The 17,912-nt window shown below is 38.8% G+C and overlaps 1 protein-coding gene across 2 annotated transcripts in view; it reads right to left on the bottom strand.

Moving 5' to 3' along the window:
- The window catches only part of PRKN (parkin RBR E3 ubiquitin protein ligase), a 783,657-nt gene that overhangs the window by 338,784 nt on the left and 426,961 nt on the right, over positions 1-17,912 (bottom strand). For both annotated transcript variants that reach the window (XM_063307777.1, XM_063307772.1), the window contains exon 6: positions 17,364-17,479. In XM_063307777.1, coding sequence (XP_063163847.1) covers positions 17,364-17,479 — 116 coding nt within the window. The remainder of the gene's footprint in view (positions 1-17,363; positions 17,480-17,912) is intronic.

Below are 17,912 nucleotides of genomic sequence, written 5' to 3'. Positions count from 1 at the left end.
TGATTCTGTCTTGGTTTGGTTGATTTTATTTATTTATTTATTTATTTATTTATTTGATTGATTGATTGATTGATTGATTTTTATCACTGCCCATCCCCCCCAGGAGGGACTCTGGGCTGTTTACAATAAAAACAAATTAAAATGCAAAACAATTACAAATACAAAATACAATAAAAATGATTTGTTGAGCTTTGGAATGTATGTGTGTGTTTTGTGAAGTCGCTTGTGTCTTGTTTTTGGTAATGTCAATATTATTCATGCAGATACAAAGTACCAGCAGTACTCTTTTGTAGACAGCAGCTACCAAACAGCAAAAAGGAACAGAAAGCAGGCTTCAACAAAAACCATGCCAAATCTGTGCCTTCACCTTGCTAAGCATGTAGGGTATCAGTGTGTGGGGTTTATTAAAGAAGTCGAAAAGACCACTATCTGAGAGGAAGGCAGTGCTTCTTAAATAACAGATTCTAAATTAAACTATTCAGCATGAACTCCTGTCCCACCCTCTCTTATAGGGAGTAGCAATTAGTTTTCAGTTCCCATTGTTTCCTGTGGCTGAAATACTTGAGCCATTTAAAGGTTGCAGCCTCAAAACAAAATATTTTTCTCTTTCATGCATTCCCTAGCATGAGCATTTCCTTGAGAGATTCAAAAGGAGAACAGCACAAAAGGCAACAACCTTCCTCCGTTACGGCCAGCAAATGTTGCTAAATACCAGCAGGGAAGCACTTCTTATACGTTTAGAAAACCCTGCTAATATTATTTGTTAGATCAATAGCCTGCAAAGCTTGACAGTAAAGAAAGTCACTTAGATATAAGTAGTTATAGTGTATATTAACTTATAATGGGGGCTTATCAGTAATCTTAATCAGTGACATGATCAAAGTAAAGAAACAAAACCCACCATGGTACAGATATCACTAGGTGACAGACCCTACTGGCTGTAACATATTCCCTAATTCTATCAGAAAAGGCTGCTTGCCAACCCTAAAATTAAAGATTAAGATTACTCGATTGTATTGACCTCAGGTAATGCTAGGCCTTGGCTGTATTGAAAACCTATATTTTGAAGCAATCCCTACCTTGAATGCTTTTGAAATAAACCCCTAATAAAGTTTTATTTCTACTGAGTTTTTAAAATTAGCACCTTATATGATAGAAAAAGGGACTTTTAAGATAAGCCTGCTTTTCTCCTTTTTTGAAAGTTAAAGACCTGTTTTTGCCAAGTTAAACTGGAAACACACATATACCCCTCCAACCAGCAATGAAAAGTGAATATAATGAGCAAACTGTATTTTGAGTGTTTCCGAAGGAAAATAAAAGCTAGTAAAGACCCTTGTTTCTGACCAGAAGTGCTAGGACACGTATGTTAATGTTTCCTACTGCAGATTAAGGTTGCTATAGTAACTAATCATTTTGGCCCGGTGATAGTAACTAATCATTTTGGCGGGGTGAAGAGGTTGAATTTAATTGTCTCCTTTTCACGTGTTAATGGTTGCATCACGTTGGGGGGAGGAACCTGCCCGGATTTGTTTTTAGTTTCTTTTTCTCTTTCTGTGCAGACATGTAGAGAGTCAAGTTGCTCTCACTGAGAGCCCAAGACTTTTAAATATGTTTTGCTTTCGTTTTTGCTTTCTGTAAATAAAATTATTTTTATAGAAATGCCTGATGTGTGACTTTTCTGATCTCTCCTGGGCCAAAGGCTTTCCCAGCAATCTGCCAACAGGTTAATGTGCCCAGTAAACAACGCAGTAAAACCCAGAGAGAAAAGAGAGATCAGCTCCACACCTCATGCACAATTTAAAGGCAGGTAGCAAAGACCTGTGAAGATTTTCTTTGGAGCCACCTGGAGATTTTCCAGCAACTGCCGGTCTACAGGACAAAGAAGCCAGCTGAGGTGACTTGCAAAAGAAGGAAGAAGCCATGGCTACCTCCCAGCCCTCAGCGATGCCTCCGGAGTGCCTATCAGAGACCAACTATTTGAATTGGGCCCTGAAGATGGAGATGAATCTTCGCAGAGAGAATCTTTGGCTGCAAATTGGTGAGCAAAACCCCCAAAATCCCAGTGCTGAATGGCTGAGACAGGATGAGCGGGCTAGAGCCACCATTATCCTGGGAGTTGAGGACAATCAGCTAGTCCACGTGCGAGGCATGCAGTCTGCAAAGCAACTTTGGGACTCTTTGAGAGACTTATATGTAAAGGCAACAGCAGGGAGTAAAGTTACCCTGACAAAAAAGCTGTACAAAGCCTACCTTGCAGAAGGAGATAGCCTTCCTGAGCACCTGCATTATATTCAGCAGCTGTTTGTTGAGTTGCAGGAGAGAGGAATGAAATTTATACCTCTCACAAAATCCTATATCCTCCTGTCCTCACTAAATAAAACGTGGGACACGCTGATTTGTACCCTGGAGGCTATGCCTGAAGCAGACCTCACCCCATCGTATGTTACAGAGCGCTTACTCGCTGAATGGGAGAAGAGAGAGGAAAGATCCCCCCCCCCATCTCTTCTAGAAAGCTGCAGGAAAAGAAGGGAAAGGAAACTGAGGCCACAGCACTAGCCAGCCAGCAATGCTTCACCTGTGGTTCAGCTGGACATTTGCAGAAAGACTGTGCCTTGAGACCCAAAAGTAGAAAGACAGAGAAGAAGAACACAAGGGCAACACAGAAGAAGGCTCTTCAGACAACCCAAATTGCACAGGTTGCTGAGAAGGGTAAGTCTGATGTATGGGTGTTAGATTCTGGGGCCAATTGTCATTTATGTAATTGTAAAAGCTCTTTTGTGTCACTATCTAAAACTGAAAGACAAAGTGTATCTTTGGCTGATGGGTCTGTGACCAAAATTATGGGACAAGGTGACTTGTCTTTATCCTGCTTGGGAGAAACTGTAAAAGGTGTGTTGTATGTGCCAAATTTACAATCAAACCTTTTATCTGTGGCACAATTGGCTGCAACAGGGTATGCCATAACATTTAAGAAAAATGGTTGTGAGATACGTAAAAATGGAAAATTGTGTGCTACTGGTATGTTAAAAGACTCCTTGTACATTGTGCAAAATGCAAGGAAGCCAAGCTGCAAGGCTGCAGTTGGCAACACGCCATATCATGACCAATGTGTACACCTGATGCACAGGAGATTTGGTCATGCTAATTTCAAGTATATAGCACAAATGCCACAGCTGTGTGCTGACCTAAAGATAAAACCCTGTGATAAATACTTAGATTGTGTAGTTTGCAAAGAATGCAAAACACTAAAAGCTCCTGTGAGTAAGCACAGTGACAGAGTTACAACTAGACCTTTGGAAATTGTACACTCTGACATTATTGGTCCTTTTGCTCTAAGTCTTGGACAAGCAAGGTATGCAATGACCATCACTGATGATTTCTCAAGATACACATTTATCTACATCTTAAAACATAAAGATGAGGCATTTGAGAAATTTAAAAGTTTTGTGACATGGGCAAATGGAAAATTCCCTAGGCCTGTATCTGCACTCCAATGTGATAGAGGAGGAGAATACCTTTCTCACAAATTCAAAAGGTTCCTAGTAGAAAAGGGGATAGAACAAATTCTTTCTAACCCTTACACCCCTCAGCAAAATGGTGTTGCTGAAAGAAAGGGCAGAACCTTTCAAAATGCAATGGAATGCATGCTGAAAGATTCACATTTATCTTTTAAATATTGGGGAGAGGCAATATCTACTGCCTCTTATGTACAAAACAGATTGTATAACTCTGTGATTCAGGACACTCCATTCCATTTGTTTTATGGTGTGAAACCAAAGGTAAACCATCTTAGAGTGCTTGGCAGCACTGCATGGGTTCACATTCCAAAACAGCAGAGAAGGAAAGGAGGCCCCACAACAAAGAAAGCCATTTTTGTTGGCTATGAACAAAGCCAAAGGAGCTACAGGTTCATAATGGGAGAGAAATTGATAATTAGCAAAATTTTCTTTTGCTGAACAAAACTGGGGGAGATTAAACTCTAGCTCTCCAGTTGATCTGACCACCACAAGAGAACAGCAAGGACTTGCTGATGGTGACCTTTTGCCTGATGAGGACATTAAACCAGAAAAGCAAACTGAAGATCTGTCTGATAAGACAGAAGCTTCTCAGGAAAGTGATAGGAGTCAAAATTTAAGCCCTGTATTACCTCGCAGATCTCAGAGAAGTAATAAAGGCGTTCCTCCATCACGTTTTCAGGCTGAAACAGTAAAGGCTTTTCACATATTCACAGAACCTGAGTCTTTAGAACAAGTGAATGCTTTACCACCTGAGATTGCACAAAATTGGCATTCTGCCATGCAACAGGAATTAGCATCCTTGAAAGAAAATAAAACAAGGAAACTGGTAAATCTACCTCCCAATGAACACTGTCTGGGTTGTAGGTGGGTTTTCAAACTGAAAAGGGATGCTGATGGCAAAATCCAAAAATATAAAGCAAGGTTAGTTGCAAAAGGATTCACTCAAAGGAAAGATTTAGAGTTTGACAAGACTTTTGCACCAGCTACTAAAGGTGAATCAATTAGATTACTGTTAAACATTGCTGCACTGAAAGGAATGTCAGTTCACCACTATGACATTCAGACTGCATTTCTCTATGGTGATTTAGACCACAAATTATACATGCAGCAACCCCCTGGCTATGAAAAAGGGGAGAATCTAGTCTGTGAACTGCAGAAGTCAATCTATGGGTTAAAACAAGCTGCTAGATCCTGGAACCAAAAATTAGATGAAAAACTGCAGAATTTTGGTTTTGAAAAAGGAAAGGCAGATCCATGTGTGTATATGAAGAAAGACAGACAAGGCTGTATGTATCTGTGCATTTATGTTGATGATTTGCTGCTGTTCACATCAACAGAAAAACAAAGGCTTGATTTTGAAGCCTGCATGAAAAGCCATTTCACATTAAAAAGCCTTGGAATTATAACGTAGGTTTGGAAAAACACAGGGAGGAGGATGGTAGCTTTGTTAAACCAAAGGGGAGATAATGTTAAAATAATGTGAATGGAAAGACATCCAGAGTTGTCAAAGAAAATTGGCTGGCATCTGTCATGACCTCGTTGAAAGGCACAAAGAGTCTCACAACATAAATCATGATCATAAAGGAATAGAGGAAGGAGATAATTAAATCAGAGATTAAAACAAGCACCCAAAGCACCCACACCCATGGACTCATATACAGCCGAAAAGAAGGGCTTCCGATAAGCAGAGATAAGCCGCACCTGGTGCCCTGGAGGACACACCGGAATCAAGAGGACAAGGGAAGACACCGGGAAAACGCCCACGCAACCATCAAGGCACCCATCAAGGGGGATTAGAGACAATGAAGGGTGGAGAAGCACGGGACCCCGAAAGAGGGTATAAACAGGGCACCTCACCACCGGACCCCCGTTCCCGTTTTTCGTTCTGTCAGCTACCATTCCAATAAATCGGAAATCCTTAATACCCATTAAGTGAGTCCGTGTCTTATTGCGAAGCAGCCTGACCCTGACAGCATCTTAATCTGTAGTATAAAAAGGGGAGTGTTAATGTTTCCTACTGCAGATTAAGGTTGCTATAGTAACTAATCATTTTGGCCAGTAACCAGTGCCCCCTTTACAAGTGAGAGGCATTTCATTTACCTCTGCAGAATATGGTCTGGATATACCTAGAAGAGTTATTCTGGGCATGCCCAGATACGTAACTGATCTTCTCTTGCAGGACATGCTTTGTTCCTGCCGTAACTGTAAAAGTGTTTCTCTCCACAATTGCAGAGCAGGAAGTTAAGCACTGTGCTCTTCAGCCAAATACTAGACAGAGAGAGAGAGAGAGAAAAAGCCAACTAGACAATTTCAACGTCGAGGGTGAACTTTTGGGTTTTGCAGGTTTTCTGCTGTATTTCTTAGATCACAGACCATTGATAAAATACGAAATCATTACTAGAACTGAAGATCTCCACTACAGGCTGGGTATTTCTATGTAAAAGGTGGCTGACTTTTCACAGACATGCCTTTTAAAAACATAGGTAAGGAGCAGAGGTGATTTTCACAGGTAGGCTTCAAGATGACCCCCCCACTAATAATAATAATTGCTAGAGGATCAAAAATATCAAGGGCATCCTGGGTGAACTCTATTTCTGTGAATTCTGTCATACCACCTATCACCATAAATTTATCCATGGCTCCAATACCACTGTTTTGCATGTCTGAAGCAAGTGCATCACAAAGTGGTTGCGGAGAAGACAAAATGTGGTAAGTGCAAATTATTTTGCTGTTCTAAGTCCTGTCTCCAAAGTCACCCATTATTGGCTTTGGAAGGGATAAGATATGCTTATAAGGATAAGTATGGTGTGACATATGTGGGGTCTGTTGTTGCAGAGTGCTAGAAAGCCTTTGGCCCAGGAGAGATCAGAAAAGTCACACACCAGGCATTTCTATAAAAATAATTTTATTTACAGAAAGCAAACATATTTACAGGCTCTCAGTGAGAGCTGCTTAACTCTCTACATGCCTACACAGAAGGGAAACTGAAACTAAAACAAGTCCAGGCAAGTTCTTCCCCCCAGGTGCAAAAATTAACATCCAAAAAGGGGACAATTAAATTCAACCTCTTCACCAGGCCAAAATGATTAGTTACCATAGTAACCTTAATCTGTAGTAGAAAACATATTAACATCTGTATCTTAGGCCCAGAAAAAAATACCTAAAAGAAAAAACATACTTTTATTTATGTATTTATATTTCAAATTTTGTGACCGCCCATCTCACTTGAGAGTGACTAAATGTTGGCCGTGCTAAAAAATTATGGAAGGGCATTTTTGTTTTCTGAATCTCTTGCCTCAACCAGCAGTAGTTTTGAGATACATAATTTATGATTTTGAAATGTTGCCAAGGAAGAGAAGTACACATACCAAATTATGAGTGGATATGCTGAAGAAAGAGGACAACTGCAGTATGAGGAGATAGGAATATTACAGTGTTGTGTGCCTGGCTCCGTTTGTGGAAAGAAAAAAAGTATATATCCGTGTATGGATGTGTTTCCATTGCTCATTTCAATAAGATTTTCAAAGAGCACAGAAAATCATGTTGACTGTATTGGGGAGGGGCTGGGCAAACCTAATCTCAACTCTAAGTCACTGTTGTCACTGCAAATTGACAACAATCTGTCCTTCACATATTTACCTGACATTTGCACCATCTGCATGTATTCTCTCACAAAAAGGCCCTGCTCATAATCAGGTTGAAGAGGCTTTGCAGGGATTTGTTTGCCATCATAGTACAGCACACAGAAATTGACACTGCAGTGCTGGAAATTGAAAGGGTTGCTCCCATAATAGCCATGAAATGTTGCATTCTCCATAAACTTGATCCCTAGTTGTTTAGGCAGCTGTCTTAGAAATAACTTTTTCTGATCACTCAAATAAGTTTTCTTGATTACACACAAGATTGCCTGCCAGACAGCTGTAAATCTTCATTCCCATTCAATCAGTTGGATATATGGCACTGGATATCAGCAAGATTTCTACATGGCCGAACTGCTGTAATGGTGTGTGGGAATGACCTTGGGAGGAGGAGGAATTGCTGCAACCCAGACAACAGTCTGATGAATGAAATCTGAGTCCAAAGGAGGAGTGGGGGTGGAAAACGTGTCTCAGAAGGGACTCTTCTTAGTTTTCAGGAGAGTAAAAGTAAGGGACGGGACAAGTACTTTCAGACTTGCAAGATTCTGTTACTGTAACCTGACAAGAAAGGTGGTATTAGTACTCATGGTTGGTGCTTCTTGACTGAACTACAAGCAGCCCAATTAGATCTCTGACTACAATATATTCTTGGTTTAATGATTTCTAGGCCTTTCAACCAAAAAGTCTTTGCTTTTCTAAAAAGTCCACAGAATAACCCTCAAAAACTGTGCCATACCTGACAGGGGTTCCTCAAAAGTCTGCAAGACTAGTACTGGCTTGAGCCCTGTAGTAAACTGAGAAATCTTGAGGACTACTTGATCACAACCATCTTCAATTTTTCTGTGGCCTACAGTAAAATGAAACTTAACAACCACTTTCCCATGATAAAAATGGAAGTTTTTGTTTGGGTCACTTTTGATTTCTACAGGGATGGTATTAACATCAACAGGGCTTGTCATACGTTACTGTGTTGAAAATGTTGTCTTGCCCTCACACAGCAGAGTAAACATACACAGCAAACGGGCCTAATACATGTCTAGGTTCTTCATTACCTAGGATGCCATGTGTTCCAGTTCCTTTAACATTAAGTTTTTGAACCACCATATCATACTGTAAGGCTACCTAGGGTCATCCTTGGCATCTAAATAAAGTTGTTCATGTTTTCCAACAGTTCCTGGATGCTGGCATAACATCCTCTTCTCGAAAATTTCCACCTCTTTCTTTCATCAATAATTTCAAAATGTGCATCAAAACGTGCATGTGCACAGTGTCCCAACTGTGTGGATATTGTATTTCTACTAATCCTACCTCCTGTGATCCAGGAAGATCCAAAACCTTTAATAACTGAGTAGTAAAATTGGAGATTTTGTTTTGGGGAAAAGCTGCCGCTAATGCATTGTTGGCTAGGATGATATACAACTCCCACCCTCTATATCAAAGATGCTGTACCACAGTCTCCATAACCCAGCTGTTGAACTTCTCTGGCCAGTCACCCTGATTAAGTGCCATCACGTTGTTTTCAATTCCTAGCGACTCCTGAGCATTACATCTACACAGTCTGTTTTATCTAATTAACAATTGATGTTTGATGTCTAGTCTATAGTCTTAAAATTTCCTAACAATCTCTCATCTAAGTACTGCCCAGTTCTAACCCTGCTTGGCTTTTCAAGATCAGCCAAGCTTGGCTGGTACTATTAAGAGCAAGCTCTATACATGTTTTCCACCTATGAATCCATCTGAAGGCTAAAAATAATAATGCCTTGAGGAAATGCATAGTAACTGGCTCCAGTAAGACAACATGGCCGTGTTCATACTATTTTTGAACCTGCTTTTCTGGTGCCTAAGGGTATGTCTAACTCTTTCAGTATTTCAATATTGCAGTCCTACTGGAAAATTCTTGTTCAACTATTTCCATTTTTTTCCATTTAAAAAAAAATGGAAATAGTTGAACAAGAATTTTCCAGTAGGACTGCAATATTCAGCATTTATTTTTGGTGCCTGCTGTTTAATTCAGAATTTTGTAAAATATCAAGCTATCATCATGAATGCTGCAAAAGAAAATGTGGTAGACCATTGCTAATTTTCAGTTTTGTTCTGATTGGATCATCTGCTGACAGCAGTCAAAAAAGTCAATATGGCAGCTTTGATTGCAGATGTCATCTTGACTTTTTTGAACCCCCTCTGCCATGGATGCTACTGGTTCTGATGCAGCTTAGGATGAATCAAATACATTACAGTTCATGGTATATTAAGTCTGGCTTCAGCCTTGTTTGGCAGTGAATTTCCTTCTGCAGTGTTTTCATTCTGTTGAGCACTACAAGAAAGCACCATATTAAACATAAACATGTGACAATTTGTGTTCTTAATGTAAATTTTAAACTGCTATCTGGCAATGATACAGCTTTTTTCTTTCAAGGCATATATTATCTCTTGCTATAAACTCATGCCTGGTTATGTCCCGAATGGACTACTGTAATGCACTCTACATGGGGTTGCCCTTGCAGAGTATTCAGAAGCTTCAACTGGGGCAAAATGCAGCAGCATAGGCAATTATGTGTGCCCCTAGAATGGCACAATTTATACCTCTGCTCTGCAAGCTGCATTGGTTGCCAGTTTGCTCCTGGATCCAATTCAAGGCACTGGTTTTGACCTTTAAAGCCTTACACAGCATGGGGCCAGGTATTTGAGGGACTGCCTCTTCCCAATGACAACTACCCATCCCATCAGGTCAGGAAGGGGGGGCCCTCCGTGTGCTAAGGAGCTGCGTCTGATGGGACCCGGGAGACAAAGCTTTTCTGCTGTGGCACCCACCCTGTGGAACATCACCCCCCCCCCAAGGTAAGATTGGCCCCAATGCTATTGGCCTCTCAAAACTCTCAAAATGTGTTTTTTCTAGGAAGCTTGGGGATCCCTTAGATACAGAGAGCCCATGAGATGGCTGTATTATGTGTGAGTCTTTGACACACTCTCCTGTGGTCTTATTTATATTTATGTTTAATTGTTTTTAATGGTTATTTAAGATGTGTTTTTATTATTTGTTTTGCTGTATGGTGCCCAGAGTCACACTCATGAGATCGGTGGCTATATGAATTTGAGGAATAAATAAATAAACCAATTATCTTGGGTCATGATATTCAACAGAAATGTTAACATTGGGAGTTGGGACCATTTGGAGGGTTTCCAGCAATTTGGGGGAGAATCTCCATTTTTATTTTTTTCAAATCCAAACTGGGAGCACTTTTCCACTCACTTTTGGCTTTGCTTTCTGCTTCACCTCTGCAACCTGACAGAGCCCCTCCTTTGCCTGAGCCCTGTTTCTTCTCACTCTGGGCTTTACCCGTGCAAGTCTGCAGTCAACTGTTGCAGTAACTCATTCATCCATCCATCCATCCATCCATCCATCCATCCATTCATCCATTCATTCATTCATTCATTCATTCATTCATTCTTCAATTTAGTCACTACCCAACTCACTCAGAGAGCATCTCTGGACAGTTTACAATAAAAACAGGAATGAATAGTAATTAAATATAATAAAAACAATATTCTTAGATAAAAATACAATCCAAGATGGGGGTGTTAAAAGATCGTAATTTATGGGAACATCTTCAGGGTTGCTCCCATAAGGATTGGTTGCTCCTCCTCACACCCCATGGAAGCTTTCTTGTGCTATTTTAGATTAAAATGTCATTATTAAAATAAATGCATATTTATTTCTTGTACCACTGTAGCCCTAATGAAAACATTTGTTTTATTAATGAGGAGTGTCATGCAAATCAATTTATCATTTGGTAGCCATGGTACACCAAAGTTGGAGAATCCCTGATCTAGGAAGCCAGAAAATGGTAATAATTTAAAGAGAAATACAGCATGGTACATCTCTGAAAGATATTGGGGTTTGGTTGGATTTTGTGCTACCTTCATTTTTTTCACCTTTGCCCCTGTAAAGAAAAAAGTTATACAGAAAAAGGTTATACAGGTAGTCCTCACTTAATGACCACAGTCAGGACTGGCAACTGTTGCTAAGCGCCATGGTCGCTAAGTGAGACATCATGTGACCGTGACTTGCAATTTTACTGCTGGCTTCTCCATTGACTCTGCTTGTTGGAAGCCAGCTGTGAAGCATCCAAATCTCAATGACGTGATTGTGCAATGATCATAAGTGTGGGGTCTGGTTGTAAAGTTACTTTTTCAGCACCGTTGTAACTTCAAATGCTCACTAAACAGAGCCATCATTAAGTGAGGACTACCTGTACATTACAATATATACAATAATGTATATATTGTAAACATATACATTAACTGCCCAGAGTCGTTTGTAACCTCCCAGAGTCATTTATTGAGATGGGCAGTGAAGAAATGTGATTGATTGATTGATAAATAGATAAATAAGCAAGCAAGCAAGCATTTCTTCAATACTTCAGTTGTATTATTTGGAGAAAGTTCACTGTTCAAACCATCAATGCCAACAGACACTTGTGTTGCATATGGTCCATTGCTATACTGTTCTAGTTGGGATCAAGGTTTTTTGCATTTGGTCTCTCCATTTTGGGGGCTGGGATGGGATGGGGGATGATCTGATAAAGGTATAAAGTTATACAGACACCAGAATCTGTCTTCTGGGCCCATTTCTTGCTAGGCATGTGTATAACACGCCCTGCCTATTTGTAATGGAAATACAAGTGGAAAACACCCCATAAACATTAGGAGAAAACAAATGCTTGTTTTGTAACATAGTTTATTTTACTTCATGGGATTTTAATGGACCACTGTAAAGATCAGTGGTTAATAACTACTTCAACTTAATTTATCTGGAGTATTACTGGCTAGGTGCATGCATACATTAAACCATAATGTTTTGGCTGGCTTTGCTTAGGTGTATTGGGTGAACACACTAAGTGTAGTTTGTAATGATGAATGTATGGTTTAGCATGTTGTATAAACACTGCCAGTTGTGCTTTATGCAATGAGCCTCTGTTAAAGAAAAAAGGCTTACTGTTTTATGCATACCCAGCTATTGTATTCAGGCTGTCTGATCACATATTTAGTTATTTAGTTCATACAGGCTTCCTTATAGCAGTGAGAGCCCATCCTCCTGTTAGAGTAAGGTAGGAATTCCCAAGTGAATTACTCAAAGGATACTGGCAACCTTAACATGACTGGTGCCTGTGCTACGCTGAGTCAGTTCTGTGTTTTTATCCTAGCAGCAGGGTGGCCTTTCAGACCTAATGGACAGAGCAAGATAATGAGATGATTCTGCATAGTATGGCTCAAGGATAAATGACAAAAAAAGACAAATGACAGCCTTATAACTCTCAGATATCAGTGAAGTGACAAAAATCTCATTATTCTTTTCAAAGCTGACTTATCTTTTAACTTACCAGAAAGGCTTACTTTCTACAACTAACTACTGTCAGCAGGCAGTCAAGACAGCATCTAAGAAGTAATTTTATGGTCTACACTGTGTTGTGCCTAAATTGGAAAAAGAGTAACATCTATTTATCTTCAAAGTTCATATATACCTTTTTGGAAACCCCCTTTTCTTTCCTGCATAAACATACTGTCTCTTCCTAGATTTATCAATAGCCCTCTTATTATGAAAAATAAAAATATTTTTATTTGACATATTTTTAATCTTGTAAAAAGTAAGCCAGGTGAAACTACTATAAATATAGAGGGCTCTCAAGCAGTTTATCAGGCATGAGTTATGTCACCCTAACCTCTTTCTTGCATCAATAGCAAATGAAAATATTAGGAAAAGAGTGCTGAAAACATTACACTAAAAAGCTTCTTGATAGAAACATAACAAATGTTTGGGGAAAAGAATGTAAAAGAACGTACATTTTGGAAATGGCTGTGACAATTATATTGTAATTCCATTTTCATTGATTTTGATGAGTAACAACAAGAAGGGGGGAAATGCCTGTTTCAACATATTCACCATTTTCTCAGATTGCCACAGTGCTATTTTTCATGAGTTCAGTATCATAAGCATGTGTAAATTACCTATGTCAAATGCCACATAGGCATTTGACATAGGTAATTTACTGGATGAAATGGCAATTGTGGGCAAAGGCAGTTTAGGACAGGAGGGCAATGAAAAAAAAAGTTGTTGAATATTATGACCAATCAGAACAGGTAGAGAAGAAAAGCACAGTAAGAAACAAGAGGAAAAAATGGTCACCTCTCCAGCAATTTGTTGTGCTGCATTTTATGAGCTATTTTGGAGGTGAATATTGCAGCTAAGGAACGGTTAACATCATCTCACTTTTTAAATGGATCTCTTGAGTGCCTACATGGGAAAATGTTACAGAGTTTTATTATCCATGTAATTTTATTCCTGACAAATTTATGAACTTCATTAGACAGAAATCTAGGATCTTCCATCCACATTTTTATAGGAAAAATTACTATTAGCCCCATGAACTGTTTTCAGGTATTGTTTTGAAAGACGGTGATGTATACTTTGCTCCTATCTCTTTCATTTCAATCACATCTTTCCAGGTTGATGAGAAAAGTTTGAAACAAAGATTTACCTGTGATTCATTGACAGGATTCCCAGTTGGGAATGTTGATAGTGATAAAGGTAAAGTGCCTTTGAGTTGAGCTTGACTCCTGGTGGCCTCAGGAACACATCCACACAGTTTTCCTGGCAACAGTATAGAAGTATTGCAAACCACTTATGAATACCACTTGTTTCCAGTGGAATGGAAAACGTCATAAACAGAACTCTGGAACAACTATGGGACCACCATTGTCATTAGTCTTTGCAGAAGACTTCAAGAAGGCAGTTTTAGAATCCAGTTATCTAAGGGTTGGCTTATATATATTGATACTTTCATTGTTTGGCAGTATGGAAAGGAAGAGCTTATGAAATTTCTCTATGACTTAAACAAATGACACAAGACCACAAAAATTCACCATGCAAATTGAACACAAGGGCAGTTTCCCATTCTTTGATCTCCTAGTGAACTGAGGTAACAATGGACATCTAAACTATGAAGTATATAGAAAGAAGACCCATAGACTGCTACTTCAATATCACATCATTTCACCACCCTCATCAAAAAAGATCAGGCTGACAAAGTGAGTGATACAACTAATAAATTAAAAGAAGTATAATTCTATATAATCCCCTTCTAAGTAATAGATACACTATTAAAAATATAACTATAGCAAGAAAAGTATCAGAATGATCCCAGAAATATTATGAAGAATATGCAGACCATCTTTATATTCAGGTGTGAGTGATAGAACGAGAAAAATACTTTACAAAGACATTAAAATAACATGGGGTCAGTGGACTAAGGAAATAACTGTGGCCCTCTAATAAGGATAAACTCCCAAGAACCAAAAAAGAAGTATATAAAATAAATAAGTGTGGGAACAAATCAAAAATTATTAGGGAGGCAATAGAGATTTATAAATATCCAAATTTATTTATTTATTTAAGTTTTTATCCCGCCTTTATTATTTTTACAAATAACTCAAGGTGGCGAACATACCTAGTACTCCTTCCTCCTCCTATTTAATAATTATTTATAAATAATTTAAATAATTTAAATTGGGAAAAGGCTCTCAACTGTCATCTGCGGGGTAGATAGCAATTGCTGTGGGCATTCTGCAGTATAAAAGGACATGATATCTCTTTCCAAGTTCAGGTCCAGATCTGCTCTGAAGTTGCTAGTAGCATGGCCAATGAAATGTCAGCACATATTCACTGTCTCACAACGCATTGCCCAGAATTGATTTCACCAATAAATGGTAGCCATGAAAACCATCTTCCTATGAGTATAGAAGTAGCTTGCCACTGCCTTCTTCTGGGATACTTTTTGACTTCTCCCCCTAAAACAGGATGTATTTAGCTCTCTCCAGGCAAAAGGTAAATATAACATTCACAAATATTGCAAAGAAAATGTATTTATTGAGCCCAACCACACTGCAATCTTTTGGCACTCTCTGGAGAGTAAATCTGTCCTGGTCATCCTATGTGTAATTTTTAATCTGTGGACCTGAAAGGCAGAGGAGATACTGAGGAGTCATCCTCCCAATGCAAAGGTTTTCTTCCCAATAGAAAACAAATGGTGGAAGAGAAAGTTCATGGGTGTGTGTGCTTCCTTCCCTGAGCGGAAAAATCACCCTCTTAATGTAGAGCAAGTAGAGTTCTTGGATCTTTGCAAGCAGTTGTGGTTGGATCAGTGCCTGAGATTACCGAAGCTGTCTCCAAATCAGGCGTGCAGTTTTCCCCTGCATGATAGCTATTAGTCATATATGTGCTTAAAATGAACCTGTTCACTATGGAGATATTTTCAATTTGATTTCAGTTGTAAATCACATGTATAAGTTGGTATTATTAATAATCATGGATGGCTTTTATATTAACATCATTTCCTATCGATTTATCTCAGTAGAGCCATGTTAAGTAGACAGACTGACTTGGACTGAAAAGCAAGATAGAATGGTTTTATAAATATATTTAAAGCTCATATGATATTATTATCCCCATATTGCAGATAGTGGAGTGAGGCTGAAAGTTAACAGATGTCTAGGACTACATCAATAAGATGGTCACTTATATACTTTAAAAAACAAAACATTACACACATATGCACATGCAAAGAATGAGCCAACATTGCATAACATGCATTTGCTAATGCAACTGTTGAACAATTCAAATAGAACTGCTATAATTTAAATGTGGAAATATAATCAGTTTCATCATAGTGGTAAAAACTGTGACCAAGTAATTTCTGTAATTGTTCTACGTGCTGCTCAGGTGTCAAATGCTGATGAATAATTTCAAGATACTTGGACTTCTTTATCTTGAGATCAAACTTGGACTTAAACAGTAACATAATCAAATGAAGATCTTTGGTGGGGGGGTAAAGGGCTATGCAAAATAGGAAAGGTGGCCACTACCACATAGAAATTTGATAAATTTGTTAGGATTTGAACCAATGATTTTAGTTATTTATGTTACTTGTTTATTTGCTTATACCATAGGCTGCTCCAGTAACCAACTCTGAGTGGCATGTTGTTGTTGTTAGTTGCCGTCAAGTCGTTTATGACTCATGGCAACCCTATGTACAACTCCCCAAATCCATAATTCGGGTTCAAAACAATAATGTAATAGAATTAAAACCAAAAACATACGCTATATCCACATAAAATTATGTGTAGCAAGACATCCTGAGAAAGACAATTAAAATGATAGCTCATCCCAAAAGACAGAATAGCTCAGCCTCCAAGGTTTGATAGAAAAACTGTTTTCATGGACCTTTTAAAGATGGGGGGGGGGGGATACCACAAGACAAGGAAGCAGCAACTAAAAAGGCATGTTTCCATGGCCCCTGTAGTTGACAATCTCTGCTTGAGGAGATACGCAAAGAGTCTACTGCACCACATCTTATTGGATAGGTAGATGCTACAGGGAGAAGGTGGTCCCACAGATATCCAGCTATTACTGGGCTCACAGCTCAGTGGCTATGGTGGTGGAGGACATTTCCTCTCTAAATGCAGCAAATCACAATCCACTCATTCAACTGACACTTTCTTTAGACATAACATTTTGTATCAAAACATGTGCTCATATGGTAGAAAAAAATGGGCAAATAGTGTAAATAATCCGGAAATATAGAGCTTATTCTAGTAGGGATTCTGGTTTATTATTGTCTTATGCTCAAGGTGCATAAGAAAACAATAATTCTGGACTTATTGCTGTCATGCAGTACTTATGTTTGAACATCAAAGTAAGCTATATGCATTTCTGTTTTGCTCATTCACTCTTATGAGCAAGAAGACCAAAAAAGCTGTGTTCAATGGCAGGATAATTCACAATAAGAAAGAGCAAGGCAATAACTGTAGCAAATCATTACACGCAAATAGGTGATGTGGAAAATACAAAAAAAGCTATTTTCTTAGTGAAGCCTTTAGTCGCCAAAATAATTCCCACATATGCACTATACTGGCACATACTGTAAGCAGCTGAATAGGAAAGCAACGTGAAAGAGTTTGTTCATCCATTCAGTTTTAGAAACAACATTGTAATGTCTATTATGAAGACTAAGGAGTTAATTGGGGGAAATCTAACATCCATTTCAGCAGAATGATAGAGTAAAACATACTATGGAAGGAAAAGAAGACAAGGCACAAAATTTGATTCCTGTATTGCCAAGACTACCCATCAGCATTCTTCAAGCTGACTTACCTAACATCTGTACAGGTTATGCATGAGATGTACCGACTATTTGTTGTAATGAGGTTCAGTGGCACAGATGTCTCACTGTCAGAGGTTGGGTGTGCTCCACATTTAAAGTAGAATTCCTGCAATATTGAAGAAGAGATACAAGGAGGATTACATACCTGCACTTCATGTCCTCTCTTTATCTAAGTGTAGGTGAAGTTTGAGGCAGCAGATAAATCACTAATGTCAGTAGAAAAGAGGATACTCATTAAGAGTGGTTTAGAAAGAATGCCTCACAGTACTTTTGTACAAGATGTATACGTAGCTCTTTGGATATCAGCCAAGGAAAAGAAATGCATTTACACTTCCATTCATTCTGTGCAATTATCTTTTCTTCATTAAAGGAGAAGAATGAATAAACACGGAGAGAAACAGGTTCTTGGAACTTCCATATTGCATATAGTAAGCATCTGCCTGGAGTGGGTATTTGCTAATATCCGGGTGTTCCTCAAAATAACAATATGGTAAAGAGAACAAAGGCAGAACCATCCATGGTTTTATCCAAATCTACTG

This window comes from Candoia aspera, chromosome 1 (genome assembly GCF_035149785.1).
Source record: "Candoia aspera isolate rCanAsp1 chromosome 1, rCanAsp1.hap2, whole genome shotgun sequence".
Taxonomy (NCBI): Eukaryota; Metazoa; Chordata; class Lepidosauria; order Squamata; family Boidae; genus Candoia; species Candoia aspera.
This window is presented reverse-complemented; position numbering and strand designations above follow the sequence as displayed.